This window comes from Dipodomys merriami, unplaced genomic scaffold (assembly GCF_024711535.1).
Source record: "Dipodomys merriami isolate MVZ:Mamm:240054 unplaced genomic scaffold, mDipMer1.0.p SCAF_6, whole genome shotgun sequence".
In the NCBI taxonomy this organism is placed as follows: domain Eukaryota; kingdom Metazoa; phylum Chordata; class Mammalia; order Rodentia; family Heteromyidae; genus Dipodomys; species Dipodomys merriami.
This window is the reverse complement of record NW_027206179.1, coordinates 21482635-21498957: the sequence shown is the minus strand read 5'-3', so window position 1 is coordinate 21498957 and position 16323 is coordinate 21482635. Positions and strand designations below refer to the sequence as shown.

Genomic DNA, 16323 nt, shown 5'->3' with positions numbered 1-16323 from the left:
TTCTTCAGTTATTTATTCCCACTTAGAAAAAAATGTATAAAGAAGTATTAAAAAATTATTTGCTTGCTTTTCCAGTCCTAGGGCTTGAACTCAGGCCTGGGCTCTGTCCTGAAGCTTCTTTTTCCTCAAGGCTTTGTATGAGTGGTTTATTGGAGATCAGAGTTTCCTGCCCAGGCTGACTTTGAACCTCAATCCTCAGATCAAAGCCCTCTGAATAGCTAGGACTGATTACAGGTGTGAGCCAGCACCTGGCCTTAAAAATGTATGTTTAAGGCCGAGGAACTCCATAATAATAATTTTGTTGTTGTGGCTGCAGGGTCTTGCTATCTTATAGCCCAAGTTGGCCTCAGACTCCGGTACCTCTTTTTTACCTACCCCATTGCTCAAATTGTTTTGTTTATCTTTGGCCATATTGGAGTTTGAACTCAGGGCCTCGTACTTGATAGGTCGGCCTCTAGCACTTGAGCCCTGTCTCTAGCGCTCTTGGTTTTAAGTTATATTTAGGGTATATCAGGGTTTCTTCCACTTGACGCAGATCATGTGTACCTGGGATTACAGGTGTGCCCCCACCATCTCCCAACCCCCCCCCACCCCAACTGCAGCTTTTTTATTGTGATAAAATCTACTTAGAACCAGGCTGGATCATGCCTGTAATCCTAGCCACTCAGGAACCACGATCTCAGGATCGTGGTTCAAAGCCAGCCCCATGCAGGAAAGTCTGTGAGACTCTTATCTCCAATGAACCACTCAGAAAACCAGAAGTGGTGCTGTGGCTCAAGGGATAGAGTGCTTGCCTTGAGCTGAAGAGCTGAGGGACAGTGCCCAGGCCCAGAGTTCAAGTTCCACGACCGACAATAAAATAAAATCTACATAAAATCTACGTAGTATAAAATATAATCTTTTTAGCCGTGTCAAGTGTGTACTTCACTTGGGTGATGAGTGTCTCCACTGTTGGATAAACATCACCACCAACATCTCTAGAACTTTCCCTTTCAACAGGCTTTGTATGGGCATGGTGTCCCCAGGTCCAGCTGTGATGTATCATGTGACAGAATTTGTTTACTTTTCAAGCTGAAGAATACTCCATTGTTTAACTGTCTAGAACCCTAGGGTTCTGTGTTGGAGGGCTGGTCCTCAGCGCGGCAGGGTTGAGGTGGGCGAACCTTTAAAAGGCGGGGCCTAGTGAGTTTGTGAGGTCATTGTGTCTGCTTCCTTCAAAGGGAATAAGGTAGTTCTTAGAGCCCTGTGGGAGTCAGACTTTTTGACACTGCAGTCCAGTGCCTGAGGTGCTAGTAGAGGAGAGCTTCATCTTGGCTCATGGCTGCAAAAGTTTTGGTCCTTGGGCCTGAGTGAGAGAAAGCATCATGGTGGTGGGATCATGCTAAAGCAAACCAGCTTCCTTCATGGCAGACAGGAAGGTAGAGCCACAGAGAAGGGCTAGGGACAAGTATGCCCTTCAAAAGTGGGTCTCCCAGTGACCACCACCTCCTGTTAATAATACCATCAAATTATGAATCTATCAGTGAGCTAAACCCTTCGTGAACTCAGAGCCCTCCTGATCCAGTTGCCGCTCTGTAGCACCCAGATAGTGCTCTACTAATTCCTATAAAAGGGAAATGGGACCTTGCATGTTGTCTGCAGGCATTTTAGGCTACGGTGTCCACTTACACGTTGGTATGTGAATGCCGAGCCCTCGGATCCTGCCATTTACTAATGCTATCTATTGAGTCCCCGCCCCCCTTTTTTTTTAATGCCAGTAGCAGGGATTGAACACAGGCCTTGAGCACCGTCCCAGAGCTTTTGTGCTCAAGGCTAACACTCTGCCACCATTTCCAACTTTTTGGTGGCCAGTTGGATATTAAGAGTCTCATAGAACCGGGCACAGATGGCTCACGCCTGTAATCCTAGCTACTCACGAGGCTGAGATCTGAGGATCACAGTTCAAAGCCAGCCTAGGCAGGAAACACCGTGAGATTCTTATCTCCAGTGAACCACCAGAAAACCCTAAGTGGCACTATGGTTTAAGTGGTTGAGCGCAAGCCTTGAGCTGAAGAGCTGAGGGACAGTGCCCAGGCCCAGAGGTCAGGCCCAACAACCAACAAAAAAAAGAAAAGAGGCTGGGAAGGTGGCTCATTGGTAGAGCACTTGCCTTGCATGCCTGAGGCCCTGGCTTTGATTCCTTAGCACCACATAAGCAAAAAGAAAAAAAAGCCAGAAGTAGCGCTGTGGCTCAAGTGGTAGAGCGCTAGCCTTGAGCTGAAGAGCTGAGGAACAGCACCCAGGCCCAGAGTTCAGGCCCCACGACTGGACACCCCCCCCCCCCAAAAAAAAAGAAAAAGAAAAGAAAAGAAAGAAAGTCTCACAGACTTTCTTGGTCCACAATCCTTAGATCTTAGCCTCCTGAGTAGCATTACAGGCGTGAGCCACTGCTGCTCAGTTTCCTTTTATCCCCAGCTCATACAGTACTCCACATGCTTCTATCGTGCAGGTCAATTTTAGGAGCTCTAAAGCTCTCAAAGTTGATGTCTTCCTGTTTAAAAAAAAATTTACTAGTGTAGAAAAGACATTTTCTATAAGCATTTGAACAAGAGATTATACTTGAAGATAAAGTTTTTAAGACGGGAGACCCAGTTTGACATTATTAGCTAGACTCCAAACATCTGCTTGCAAGCTGCCGTTCTAGGATGCCAGTCACTGCCCAGGACAGAAAGAAAATGGTGTGGGCACTGCTGTGGTCACGCTGAGAGCTCCTGGCCTCCGTAGGGCCTGGCATTATTACTAAGATGTGTGAGATATGTTCACCAAAGGCTCTTCTTTCTCAGCAAAGGACCCAGTTAACTGTTAACTCTCCCTCTTCTCATGAACTGTCCATAAAAGACAGCCATTGTATATTGATTTCTTTCTGCTTGTTTAGATTTTTAGAGTTGAGCTATAAAAATCTCGTTTCTCAGTCTGTAAATCTAGATGAAGTTATCCAGTTCCTTCATTCCAGGAATTCCTTGGGAAACGGGTATGCCTGCCAACCAGGCTAGTCATTGGTGGCTCATTTTTGTATGAATAGATGATGTTGAGAACTGTGAGAAAGGACTGTGAAACTGGAATTTGGTCTCACCCCTCCCCACCCCCCTTTTTTTTGGTGCCAGTTCCGGGATTTGCACTCAGGGGCCTGGGCACTGTCCCTCAGAGTTTTTGCTCAAGGGTAGCACCCTACTTGAGTCACAACACCACTTCTGACTTTTTTGGTAGTTGATTGGAGATAAGATCCTGAGATCCTCAGATCTCAGCCTCTTGAGTAGCTAGGATTACAGACATGAGCCACTGGCATCTGGCTGGTCTTCCCTTTTAAACAAAAAATAAAAAGGAGTTCTTCTGTAGCTTCTCATTTCCTTACACATTTTTATAAAATTCTTATTAATAACTAGATATTGACCGAGTTACCAGGGTGAGAGGGAGTCTATGAGTAAGTGGTTTGTGTCAGCTGGCCATGTAGCTCTTTGGAGACTGACGGGAGGACTTGCACCCAGGACCACAGAGACTCCATGGAGCAGCTCATTGTACCCTTGTGTCGGCCTAGCTAGGAGATGATGGCATGAACAGGGGCTAAAATGGGCCATGATCACAAAAAGTTGTCATGTTCAACACTACCATATTCTCATTGGCTTCTTTGGCCCTTCGGGGACAGGCTGATGGACATGTCCCTTCTTGAACTTGTCAGGCCTCAATTCTAACCATCAGCCGGGTTACTAATTAGTTCCTAAACGCTGCACGCTTACAGAGGGGAGACAAGAGGATGGAAACAGGAACTGTGGACAGTGATGTCTTTATAATATTTGCCTTCTGGTGTTTGATCTACATGATGGAGTTTGATTCTTCTTATCAGTGCATGTTAGGAATCTACTAGACAGTGAAGAGATACTGAGGCATAGGATTCTAAGCTCTTTGGAGGTAGCAACTGGGTTTCTTGCCTACATCTAATCTTCCCTTCCCCTTCATGACATGGAGGTCATGAACATCGGACAGTGACTGCATACTGGGAACTTTGCTAAGTACTATGGGAATATAAAGATGAATAAATCGTCATATATTAATTGGGGACAGAGACTCAGTTGGAAATGTAACTTGTATTTATTCATTCCTAAGAAGTTGTTTAGCCTATGGGCCCCACGGGATAGAGGATAAAGTCTGGCCTTTTGCCTTCTATGTGGGAATAATGTAGATGTGAGTCTGCACAAAGTGCTGCAGAATTCTACAAGAAAGCCATACTGGGTGCTGGAGGCTGAGATTGGAGGATCGAGGTTCAAAGCCAGCCAGGACAACAAAGTTATAAGACTTTATCTCCAGTTAACCAGCACAAAACTGGAAGTAGAGCTGTGGCTCAAGTGGTAGAGTGCCAGTCTTGAATGAAATAAGTCAAGAAAGAACACAAGGTCCTAAGATTAAGCCCTAGTATTGATGTGTCCCCACACATACAGCCAGCCAAAGCTGTAAATGCTGTGGGGGAGAAGAAAGGCACAGAGTCATGATTTTAACTGTCATTTAAAACGGAACAAAACAAAATGAACAATCCTCAGCCAGGCACTGGCAGCTCATGCCTGTAATCCTAGTCCTAGCTACTCAGGAGGCTGAGATCTGAGGGTCATGGTTTGAAGCCAGCCTGGGCAGAAAAGTCCATGAGACACTTATTGCCAGTTAACCACTCAAAAGCTGGAAGGGGCAATGTGGCTCAAGTGGTAGGGCATTAGCCTTGAGTTCAAGCCCCACAAGTGGAAAAAAAAAAAAAAAAAAAAAAACCCTGGAATTGTGAGCTGAAATCTACATTTTCACCAAAACCACAAATAAATGTCTGTATCTGCTTTACTCCTAACTACCAAAACTTGAAAGCCACCAAGATGTCCTGTAGTAGGTGAATTTAGAAACTTTGGGATACCCAGGCAACAGAGTATTCTTCATCAATAAAAGAAAATGAGGCCAGATGCTGTGTGCATCATACCATGTGGATCATTCTAGCTACCCAGGAAGCTGAGATCTGAGGATCATGGTTCAAAGCCAGCCTGGATGGTAAAGTCAAATGAGACTCTTACCTCCAATTAACTACTAAAAAGCCCACTGTGGAGTGTGGCTCAAGTGATAGAGCACTAGCTCTGAGCACAAAGCTCAGAGATAGCTCCCAGACCGAGTGCAAGCCCCAGAACTGGCACAAAATAAAGAAATGAAGGAAGGGAACCATGCAAAAACAGAGCATCCCCACCAGCAAGTGAAAGGAGTCGGTTTGGAAGAGCTGTGTGCCTTAATCCTAATTTCCAGCAAGACCTCTACAACAGCTGCAGAGACAGTAAGGAGGTAGGTGGGGGAAATGAGGCAGGGCATAAAGGACTTGGTGTGTGTGTGTGTGTGTGTGTGTGTGTGTGTGTGTGTGTGTGTGTGTGTGTGCGTGCGCGCGCGTGCGCGCGCGTGCGCATGCACACGCGCGTGCATGTCCATGCATATGTATGTTGATCCTGGGACTTGAACTCAGGGCCTAGGTGTTGGCCTTAGGCTTTTTTGTGGAAAGCTAGCATTCTATCACTTGAGCTACAACTCCACTTCCAGCTTTTTGGTGGGGATCAGAGTCTCACAGACTTTCCTGTCTGGGCTGGTGTTGAACTACCTTGATCCTGAGATTATAGCCTCCTGAATAGGTAGGATTATAGGCGTGAGCCACCAGCACGTGGCACTAGGAGGACATTCTTCTTCTTCTTCTGCTTCTGCTTCTGCTTCTGCTTCTGCTTCTGCTTCTTCTTCTTCTTCTTTCTTCTTCTTCTTTCTTCTATTATTATCATTATTATTATTATTGTGACATACAGAGGGGCTACTGGTATATAGGTCAGGTAATGAGTATATTTCTGTTAGGACAATGTCACCCCTTCCCTCACTCTCAGTTTTTCCTTCCTGTCCCCACCTACAAGTTGTACAGTTCATTTTCAACATAGTGTCCAATGAGTACACTATTGCATTTGTTCACCTTTTCTGTCCCCTCTGCCCTGCCCCCAGCTTACTGTGGAGGACTTTCAAGGGGGAACTAATTTCCTGTGACACGTGTGTTCTCTCTGGCATGGTAGTAGGAGAAACATGTCTCTATTCATTGGTCAGTACCCACTGAACTTTCCAGCACAAGGAGCAAACCCCAGTACAGGAAAAACTTACTGGTGTTGGGTGCCAGTAATATCTCAGATCTGGCTCAACATTGATTACAAATCTGCCACACTGCTGTGAGGCAGTGATGGGGTATGGGAGGGCATGGAAACTGACCTGCAAAACCAAAAGCTCTGACTATACAAGGGAAGGAGGGCAGGGACAGGGGTGGCAGGGAGCTGTATGCAGGTTTGGGGACAGCAGAAGGGCTGCAGAGGTGTGGCGGGGCCTGGGCTCAGGTTCAGGCCAGGGTTAGTGGCAAGCTGTGTGCTGTGTGGGGCACAGACTCGGGGACTCAGTGGCCTGGCACGTTGTCGCTGACGTAGAAGTCATAACCCTGCTTGTTTCTCTTCCCAGCAAAGGGCTCCGGGGAAGGTGCTGCTGGATGCCGTGTGCAGCCACCTCAACCTTGTGGAAGGCGACTATTTCGGCCTCGAGTTTCCTGATCACAAGAAAATCACGGTAGGAGACACCAGCTTCGTGTTCACCTTTCACTGCCAGTCCATCGGGGAAAGGGGGACCATCAGGTGCTGACGGCTGCCCCATCAGCACGTCCAGAGCGAATGCTGTGAGGGGCCACCGTCTCTACCACCCCTCCCTCCCCTTCCAGCCAGCACCACTTCCCCACAAATGCACACACTCCTGAGATCTCTGGCAAGAGTGTGTGCAAATGTATCCCACACTTGTGCTTCAGAATGCACAGCATGAGGAAGCAGTATGTATGTTGTCTTTTTCACTGTGTGGTCACTGTTGTGTCGATGTAGTAATGAGCCAGGCTGGAATAGCGCCAGGGCAGAGCCTGTGACAGACTTCCATCGGGGGAGGCTTGGGGGCTTTGAAAGCTACAAGCAACTTCTGTGCTCAGGAGACTTCAGGCGTTACCAAGCGGAGTCTCAGACTATCAGACCTTAATAGGACATTGCAAGGAGAAGGTGCAGCTCATACACAAAGTCTGGAAAGCAAGCGGCGTATTCAGGAACCTGCAGAAAAAGCCAGAATTGAAGAGTTAGGGGCGGAGGGCATTATGGAGAGAGAAAAGAATGAAAGGTAAGCAGGCCACAGCGCCAGGGCTCCTCTTCCAAGCAACCATGTGCATAACATGAACTATTATATACATATATATATATATATATATGCATCATTTTAATACATCATCCAAACAAGTTGGATAGGCTCTTGCCACGTGTCCTGCCAAGTCTCTGAACCCCGTGTGTATCTGACTTGCAGCCCCTGTGGGATGCCAGTGGGTGATGGGATATGATCTGACGAGAGTGAGCATTGCGAGGGTTAGGCTGGATGCAGGACTGGATCGGACTCAGGGAACGCTGGGGTGGGGCGTGGGGCGCGGGATTCTAGAGACTGAGCTTCTGAGGGACAGTCGGGCCCAAAGCTGTCCATGTCCCAGCCATGTCCGGCAGCTGGGAGAGGAGAGCCTGGACCTCGTGCAGGTGCAGGTGATGAGTCTCAGAGGTGAGGAGGGGTGCGGGAATGTGTGGAGATGGCAGAGGGCAGCACGCAGATGTGGGGTTCCCAGAGTGCGAGCAAGTGGGGTTCCCAGAGTGCGAGCAAGAGACCGGTGTGGAAACGTGGATTCTAGAAGAGTGTACTTTGGGCTTTGAAGCGCTGCATGAGGAGGGAGTGTGAGAAGGGTCAGGGGTGGATTGCTGCACTGAAGGACAGACAGAAGGCAGAGCCCTCCATGAAGATGACAGATGGGGGTGGAAAATCACAGAGGAAAAGTCCAGGACTAGGAAGGAAAACAGCTCTTGGAGGGAACAGGGGCTGAGCCCCGCTCCTGCCTCCAGCGCCAGAGCCACAGTGTGCCAGGAGCTAAAGCCCAGTGCAGGCTGTGTTCTTACTGTCATTTCCTGGTCTGTACAGTGAATCTAAGCCTCCCCGACTTTCAGTTCCTTTATCCTTTCTTCTTCCTTACCTCCCTCTTTTCTTCCTTCATTCCTTCTTTTGTGATTGTACTGGGGACAGAAAGGATTTCACATTTGCTAAGTAGGCATTGGTGATGCTGCTGCTGATGGAGTCTCATTTCCAGCCCAGTATATACTGGACCATAATCCGCCTATTTGGGGCTTCCCATCATTACTGGGATGACAGGCCGGCGCTGCTGCGCCTGGCTGCACTCCGCGGAGGTCTCTCGGACTTTCCTGCCTAGGCTAGCTTACAGCCATGCTCCTCCCTTTCAGAGCTTCCCAAGAAGCAGAGCTGGACCCCACGTTATTTCATTATTTCTAACAAGCCATGAAGTGCTGCAAGCTTCCCATGGCTTCTTACCCCAGACATGTCCAGTTGCTCTCCAGCCAGAACACCTGTCCAAACCAGAAGGCAGGAGTGGTATTTGGACTTTGTGGTGGAAGGAACAAAGATTCTAGGAATTGCCCTATGCCTGGGGTCATCAAATAGCTAATGGCAGAGCCATGATTCTTACTCTGTCCTTCCTTCTGATGCCAGGCTCAGTGCTTTGCTATGAACCAGAGGACTTCTCATTTGCCAGGCTCTAGTTCCTACCTATTTTTCTTGGTTATATTTGATTTTGTTTGTCGGTCCTGGTGGAGGAACCCAGGGCCTCAAGCTTGTGACTGCCACTTCAACCGTACTTGTCTTGTGTTAGAGACAAGGTTTCACTACTTATTCCCCTGTGCTGGCCTCGATCTTCCTACCTCCACCTCCCGAGTAGCTGGGATTATAGGGAGTGCCTACAAGACCTGATGTTCCTTCAAGTCTTTATTAGGCTTCATTTATTTATTTATTTGGATTTACAATATTGTTAAAGCATAGATTCAACCATAAAATAAAGAAACCCCCATGATCAAGACATTAAGAAATTGGTGCTGGTCCTATGTAATACAAATAAAAATGTTGTCTGTGATAGGTGTATGTCAGCCCTGGTTCCTGGCTTTGATCTCCAGCATACTTTTCTCACACCCCAAATAATCCAACTGACACCACACACATAAGCCACCATGAGAGATCTTGCAGTGAGCCTCAGTGTTGCAGCCCCTGAGGCACAAGGGCCGCACCATCCATTCCTCTCCTCATCAAGCTTATACCCCAGAGCAAGACCAACAGACCTGTCTGGAAAAGGCCAGATAGTAAATGCTACATATAGAATCTGAAGGCTGCAAAGGCTCTGCTGCAGCTATTTAAACCTGCTACTACAGAGCAAAAGCAGCCATAAATATGCAAAGGAACGGGCATGAATTTGTTCCAATAAAACTTTATTTGTAACACATGAAGCTGTAGGTTGCTTGTTTCCTTCCATTCCCAGGGGAGCCTTCTACCCCTGAGCCTTACCTCCAGCCCAGAGCATTTTGTTTTCCCATTAAAGGAAGCCAGTCACTTTCCATAGTTTAAGTTGTGTTTCTCAAGGTTATGCATGAGTGAGAGGTAATCATTAAATAAACACTGTACTGAGCCCTTCATTAGACTTGTCCAGAGCATCCAATTATTACAGGTGATTGTCGTGTGTCCAGCCAGTGTGACTGCTGTCCTGGGGAGCAGGCGCCATCCTTAGAGGATCTCTCTAGAGCAGAGGAATCTGTTCATCAGTTTTTCTTTTCTTTTCCCTTCCATTCAGTTTGGCCTTGAGTGCCAGGAATGCTATTGGTCGTAAGCATGGAGACCATGCACTTAATGTGCCAGGTGATTGGTGCACAAGGCCTAGGGCTGCTAAATGGCCAGAGAGCACAGGGAATTCTATGTAAAGGGACTTAGGAGACATCCTGTTAGCACTGGACATTCAAGCCCAAAGTTGAGACCTAGTAAGGAAGGGGGCTAAGTGGAGGCTGACTGTAGTCTGGTCCAGGGAAGAGGTACTGTTATCCCCCTTGCTTGCACCCCAGTCAATGGAGGACACGGGTTGCCATGGACAACATGTAAATGAGTAAATGTTCCCATGAGAATTTAGAATTCAAGCTGGATTCCGTGGTTCATGCCTGTAATCCCAGCTACTCAGGAGGCCTGTTGTGGTTTTTTTGGTTTTTTGTTTTTTGTTTTTTTGGTACCTGTCTTAGGGTTTGAACTTAAGTCCTAGGTGCTATCACTGAGCTGTTTTTGCTCTAGCACTCTACCATAACTTAAGGCACCGCTCCACTTCTGCTTTTTTCTTTTGGTGGTCAATTGGAGAAAAGAGTTTCACAGACTTTCCTGTCTGGGCTGGCTTTGAACTATAATCCTCAGATCTCAGCCTCCTGAATGGCTAGGATTATAGGCATGAGCCACTGGTGCCTGGCAGGATTGTGGGTTGGGTTTTTGGGGATTTTTGTTGTTTTTGTTGTTGTTTTGTTTTGGTTGGTCATGGGGCTTAAACTCAGGGCCTGGGCGCCGTCCCGGAACTCTTTTGCTTAAGACTAGCACTCTACCACTTTGAGCCACAGCATCACTTCGGGTTTTCTGGTAGTTAATTGGAGATAAGAGTCTCACAGACTTTCCTGCCTGGGTTGGCTTTGAACCACGATCCTCAGCCTCCTGAGTGAGCCACTGGTGACCCACTGGGATTGTGGTTTTGAAGCCAACCTGGGTAAAAAGTTATCGAAATCTCATCTCAACAATTAAGCTAGGCCTCGTGGTGTACACCTGGAATCCCAGGAAGAATAGGTAGGAAGATTGCAGAACAGGCCAATTTGCCCAAAACACAAAAAGTCTGTCTGAAAATAACTTATATTCTGTTTCTCCTACACTGGCCAAGTTGAACATAGGAGCTGCCTGAGTGGCTGATTGTGGCTCAAGTGGTAGAATGCCTGCCTAATTAGCACTGGCATCTGTCATTTCTTGTCTGCCTTCCACTGTGCCCGCGGCAGGCATGCGTGTGAGGGGCTCGTAGCCACGGAGCGGCTTCCACCAGACACAATGGGTCCCTCCGTGGTCCTTCCCCTTTGTGCTTGCTCCGCATAGTCCCAATCTCTCGCCTCATGTCCTCTCTGGGGCTCTACCTCTGAACGTCTCTGGTGTCAAGGAGACTCTGAGGACTTTGCCAGGTGTTAAGGATAGAGAACATGGCAGCTCTGAAGACAGCCTGGTGTGAGGTGGCTGTGCTATCCCACAGAGCAGTACCAACTAGCTGTGGCCACATCGACATGGCCGGTCCCCAGTGGGGACAGAGCTCCCTGTAAACAAGTATTGCACACTTAAAACTCTTGTTCAGAGGTACATGAATCAAGCCAGGTGCTGGCAACTCTTACCTGTAATCCGAGCTACTTGGGAGGCTGGGAATGGGAGGATCTTCATGTGAGGCCAGGCAGGCACATACTAGAGACCCCATCGCAATTGGTAGAACAGGTGGCGAGTTCCTGTCATCCGAGCTATGTGGGAGGTTTGAAGTTCCAGGCCGGCCGGGCAGAAAAGTTCAAGAGACTCCATTGCAACAGGACAATCGGGGCATGGTATGGTATGCACCTGTCATCCCAGCCGCATGAAGAAGCCTAAGATTGCAGCCTAGAAGCACGCCTGGGCAAGAAGGGAGACTGTATCTCAAAAATAACCAGTCAAAACACAAAAATGGCCAGGATAGTAGTAGAGCACCTGCTTAGTAATCGTGAGGCTCACAGGTCAAGCTTCAGTACTGAAGAAACACACACACACACACACACACACACTCATACACATACACACACGTTCACACACAGATAAGAAACCAAAAAGGTATGTAAATCAATATAACACATAAACACCTAAACAGTATCAAGGACAAAAGATACACCATCACCTCATGGTCAAAGCTCTGAAGAAACTAGGCATAGACAGCACATAAACATGAATGCTCCATATACACAGAGCACATAAACATGAATGCTCCATATGACACAGTATCGTAAAGGAAAAACTGCACCCATTTCCTCAGAAATGAGCAGCACTCACCCAAAGTGTTCTGCATGGAATGTATTTTCAAATTAGTGAGAGTTTTTTTTTTAAGCATTCCACAAGTTCTGATTTGTTGTGCTTTCATTTTCATTTAGTGTAAAGTACTTTCAAATTTCCCTTTGATTTTGTCTTTGTGTAGCAGGATGTTATTTGGTTTCCCAAATGTATAGGGGTTTTCCACCAATGTTTTCTTTTGTTGGCTTTTAATTTAATTCCATGGTGGTCCAGGAATGTAATTGGTCCGATGCAAAAGCTTTTTAAATAATTGTTGATTTTTGACTCATAGCCCAGAATATGACCTATTTTGATAAATTGCTTCAACGCACAAGAGAAGAATGTAAATGTATTGCTTAATGGCATTTCAGTCAGCACAGGACTGCACAGGACAGTGGTTCCAGAAGGGCCTAGTGGACCTGAAGAATCCCCTTCCTAGTGGCATGGTGACTGTCATCGTCACAGCCATGATTCCCGTCTTTATGGAAGTACTGGTGTGAAAACCTACTGTACCTCCAGACCTCTGGGAAGATGGCAAGGATACACAGGCCATCTAGTTGATAGCAGCAGAAGCGACTTTGTTGGTGGTTTCGTTATTTGCTGTATGTGTGTGTGTGTGTGTGTGTGTGTGAGAGAGAGAGAGAGAGAGAGAGAGTGTGTGTGTGTGTGTGTGTGAGAGAGAGAGAGAGAGAGAGGAGAGAGCATGTTGATACTGGGGCTTGAATTTAGAACCTCTCACTTTTGCTTGGCTATCTCTACCACGTAAGCCATGCCTCGAGTCCAGCATTTTGCTCATTAATGGGAGATGGACTCTTACAGACTTTTCTGCCTGGGCTGGTTTTGAACCACGATCCTCCATGTTTTAGCCTCCTGAGTAGCTAGGATTAGAGGCATGAACCACGGGTACTGGTCTATTTCTTGTATAGTGTGTGTGTGTGTGTGTGTGTGTGTGTGTGTGTGTGTGTGTGTGTGTGTATGTGTATGTGTGTGTGTAGAGCTGCCTCTCACTCAATCTTTTCCGCTCACAGCTCTCTGTGTGTGTGTGTGTGTGTGTGTGTGTGTGTGTGTATGTGTGTGTGTAGAGCTGCCTCTCACTCATCTTTTCCGCTCACAGCTCTGTGTGTGTGTGTGTGTGTGTGTGTGTGTGTGTATCTTTTCCGCTCACAGCTGTGTCCTACCACTTGAACCATGCTTCCACTTACTGCTTTTTGTTAGCTAATTGAGGATTAGAGTCTTACAGATTTGTCTGCCCAGGCTGGCTTTAAACTTCGATCCTCAGATCTCAGCCTCCTGAGTAGGTAGGATTACAGGCATGAGCCACTGACACCCGGCTATTTGTTGTATTTTCACCTCTTTTAATTCACTCCTCACTGGGGAAAAAAGTGTTGAGTGTAAAGCAGTCTTCCATGTCATTCCTGAAGCTGCTACATGCATCTGTTTACTGAAAATCTTGATTGCCTCAGAGGTCTACTCCACTGACAGACACCCACGTGCTGTGTGAGCTCCTGCGAGCACATTCTATCATGCTTGCCTCCCGTTGGTGTGTTCAGTATGTGCCAGTTATATGACAATGATCGATTACTGGGCAAATTGTTATTCTTCCTGAGTTCTTTCTGGGTATCTCTACTTCCTGCAACTTTGTCCTGTGAATTCTCTCCACCTTGGTCTCAGGAACTCTCAGGTTCATTGGCTCATAATGAATTGTGCCAAGTTCTGCCTCAGTTTCCCTCCCTGCACCACAGCTCTGGTAACCTGCCCACGGCCGCAGGCTGGCCCAGTGGCAAGGGGTCATATTTTTATTCATTGCTGTCAGACATCAGTCCTCATTGCTGGGAGGCACCTGTCATTAAGTCTGTTGTATTACATATTTTTTAATTCTTTCATATAGAAAAATAAATTCATGGGCTGGGAAGGTGGCTCAGTGGTGGAGCGCTTGCCTTGCATGCCTGAGGCCCTGGGTTCGATTCCTCTGCACCACATAAGCAAAAAGAAAAAAAGCCGGAAGTGGCGCTGTGGCTCAAGTGGTAGAGCGCTGGCCTTGAGGTGAAGAGCTGAGGGACAGCACCCAGGCCCAGAGTTCAGGCCCCACGACCGGAACCCCTCCCCCCCAAAAAAAAGAAAAAGAAATTCAGTTTACACTACTGTGATCCATGATGGAAATCTCTCAAGTGATAGATTTAAAAAAATACTTCTCATTTAAATGTAACTAAATGTAAAATTAGTAAATTGATGAAAAAATTATATTTAAACAAATTATTACACACAGAAATTCAAACTAAGCCAGCATGATGTCACATATTTGTAATTCCAGCTCTTAGAAGGCTAAGGCAGGAGGATTGAGTGTGTTTGAGGCTAGCCTGGGCCTCATACATAGTTCCAGTCCCTTATGAGCTACATAACAAAATCTTGTTCCCCTAAATGGGGGAAAAGATTAAAAGCAAGACATTTCTTCTAGGGTTTATCCTAAAGAAACTTCATTTTTCTCACAAACTTGTTCCAGCAAATTCTAGACGCTGGGTGATTTTCTATAACAAATACTTCATCTGTTTCATGTATGTGTAATAGCTGGGGATGGAATTTTTGGTTTTATGCAATTTGATTTTTAAACAAGAGTTCCAAATAAGAGGAGGAAAGCTATTCAAACAATAAGAAAAGCATAGCCCATTAAAGCAGTAGCATGATCAGTGCAAAGGAGATGGCTAAACTTGAGCCCTTCACTTTGGGGAAAAAAAAAACAAACATCATATTTCAGAAAAGCCACTGTTTAGAGTCAGCTGGACTCAGTGTCAAATTCCAGCTGTGTGACTACAGGCAACTAACGTAAGTTTTCTGAGCTGGGCTCACTTCCTGTTTAAAGTGATCGATATGTGAATATTAAATTGAGAAGCATAAAGAAGCATCCAATGCCAGGCAAAAAATAGGTGCTCCAGAAACACTTGTCCCTTATCCAGAAACACTTGTGGAACTGAATTCTTCTTAAGAGCTTTTTTGTTGGTGTTGTTGGTTGTGGGGCTTGAACTTGGGCCCTGAGTACTGTCCCTGGACTCTTTTGTTCAAGGTTAGTGCTCTATTACATTGAGCCACCGCGCTACTTCTGGTTTTTGGTGGATCATTGGATATAAGAATCTCATAGGCTTTCCTGGCTGGGCTGACTTGGAACCACAATTCTCAGATCTCAGCCTCCTGCATAGCTAGGATTACAGGCATGAGCCACCAGCACTTGGCTCATAAGAGCTTTTTAAAAACATTTCAAATGCTGGGAGCTGGTGGCTTATCCCTGTAATCTTAGCTACTCAGTCAGGAGGCTGAGAGCTGAAGATCGTGGTTTGAAGCTAGCCTGGGAAGGAAACTCTATAAGATTGTTAATTCCAATTAAGCACCAAAAGAGCCAGGAGTGGAACTGTGGTTCAAGTGGTAGAGCGCTAATCTTGAGCAAAAGAAAACTCCAAAGACAGGGCCCAGTCCCTGAGTTCAAGCCTCAGAACAACACAGAACACCTCAACCATCCCAGTTGCCTAAAATATCACCCACCAAATAAGAGAGGAAGGAAAGATGTTTAGGGAAAGCAGGGAACAGCGTTGGGGTTAGTAGGCATGGAAGCATTTAGGTTCTTCTCATCTCTAAATATTCAGTGCACAGATTGCATCCCACGGGAGGCAAGAAGTGTTAGCAAGGAATTAAACAAGATGGGCTAGAAAGCTTAATTCCCAAAGATGGGTGTTTCATACATTGAACCCCCAGTCCCCAACTTGTGAACATATTTGGAGACAAAGTTGTGTGTGTGTGTGTGTGTGTGTGTGTGTGTGTGTGAGATGTGTGTGTGGTAGGGGGGAGTTCTTGAACTTGAACTCAGGGCCTATACACTGCCTCTGAGCTTTTTCTCTCACTACTAGTGCTCTACCATTTGAGCCACAGCTCCACTTTGGCTTTTTGGGGGGTTGGGTGTTAATTGGAGATAAGAGTCTCATAGACTTTTCTGCCTGGCTTGGCTTTGAACCACCATCCTCAGATCTTAGTCTCCTGAGTAGCTAGGATTCCAACCTTGAGCTGCTGATATCTGGCATGCAGACCAGTCTGACCCATGTCCTTCAAAAGGGATGGTTTGGATACAGAATAACAGTAAGATGTAAGCACATGAACAACAGACCATAGAAGGACACAGCAAGCAAGGTAGCAGTCTCCCTTCAAGCCCAGGGAGAGAGAGAGACGCCTCTGGGGAAATCAAGCCTGTCTGTGCATTTACTGAGTTCATTTCCATTATTTAAGCTGCTTCATTATGGCAGCTTG

General features: G+C 46.5%; 1 protein-coding gene across 2 annotated transcripts in view; it reads left to right on the top strand.

Annotated features, from left to right (window-relative positions):
* Farp1 (FERM, ARH/RhoGEF and pleckstrin domain protein 1) overlaps nucleotides 1-16323 on the top strand; it is a 230974-nt gene that overhangs the window by 139942 nt on the left and 74709 nt on the right. For both annotated transcript variants that reach the window (XM_070002707.1, XM_070002708.1), the window contains exon 3: nucleotides 6529-6633. In XM_070002707.1, the coding sequence (XP_069858808.1) occupies nucleotides 6529-6633 (105 nt within the window). The remainder of the gene's footprint in view (nucleotides 1-6528; nucleotides 6634-16323) is intronic.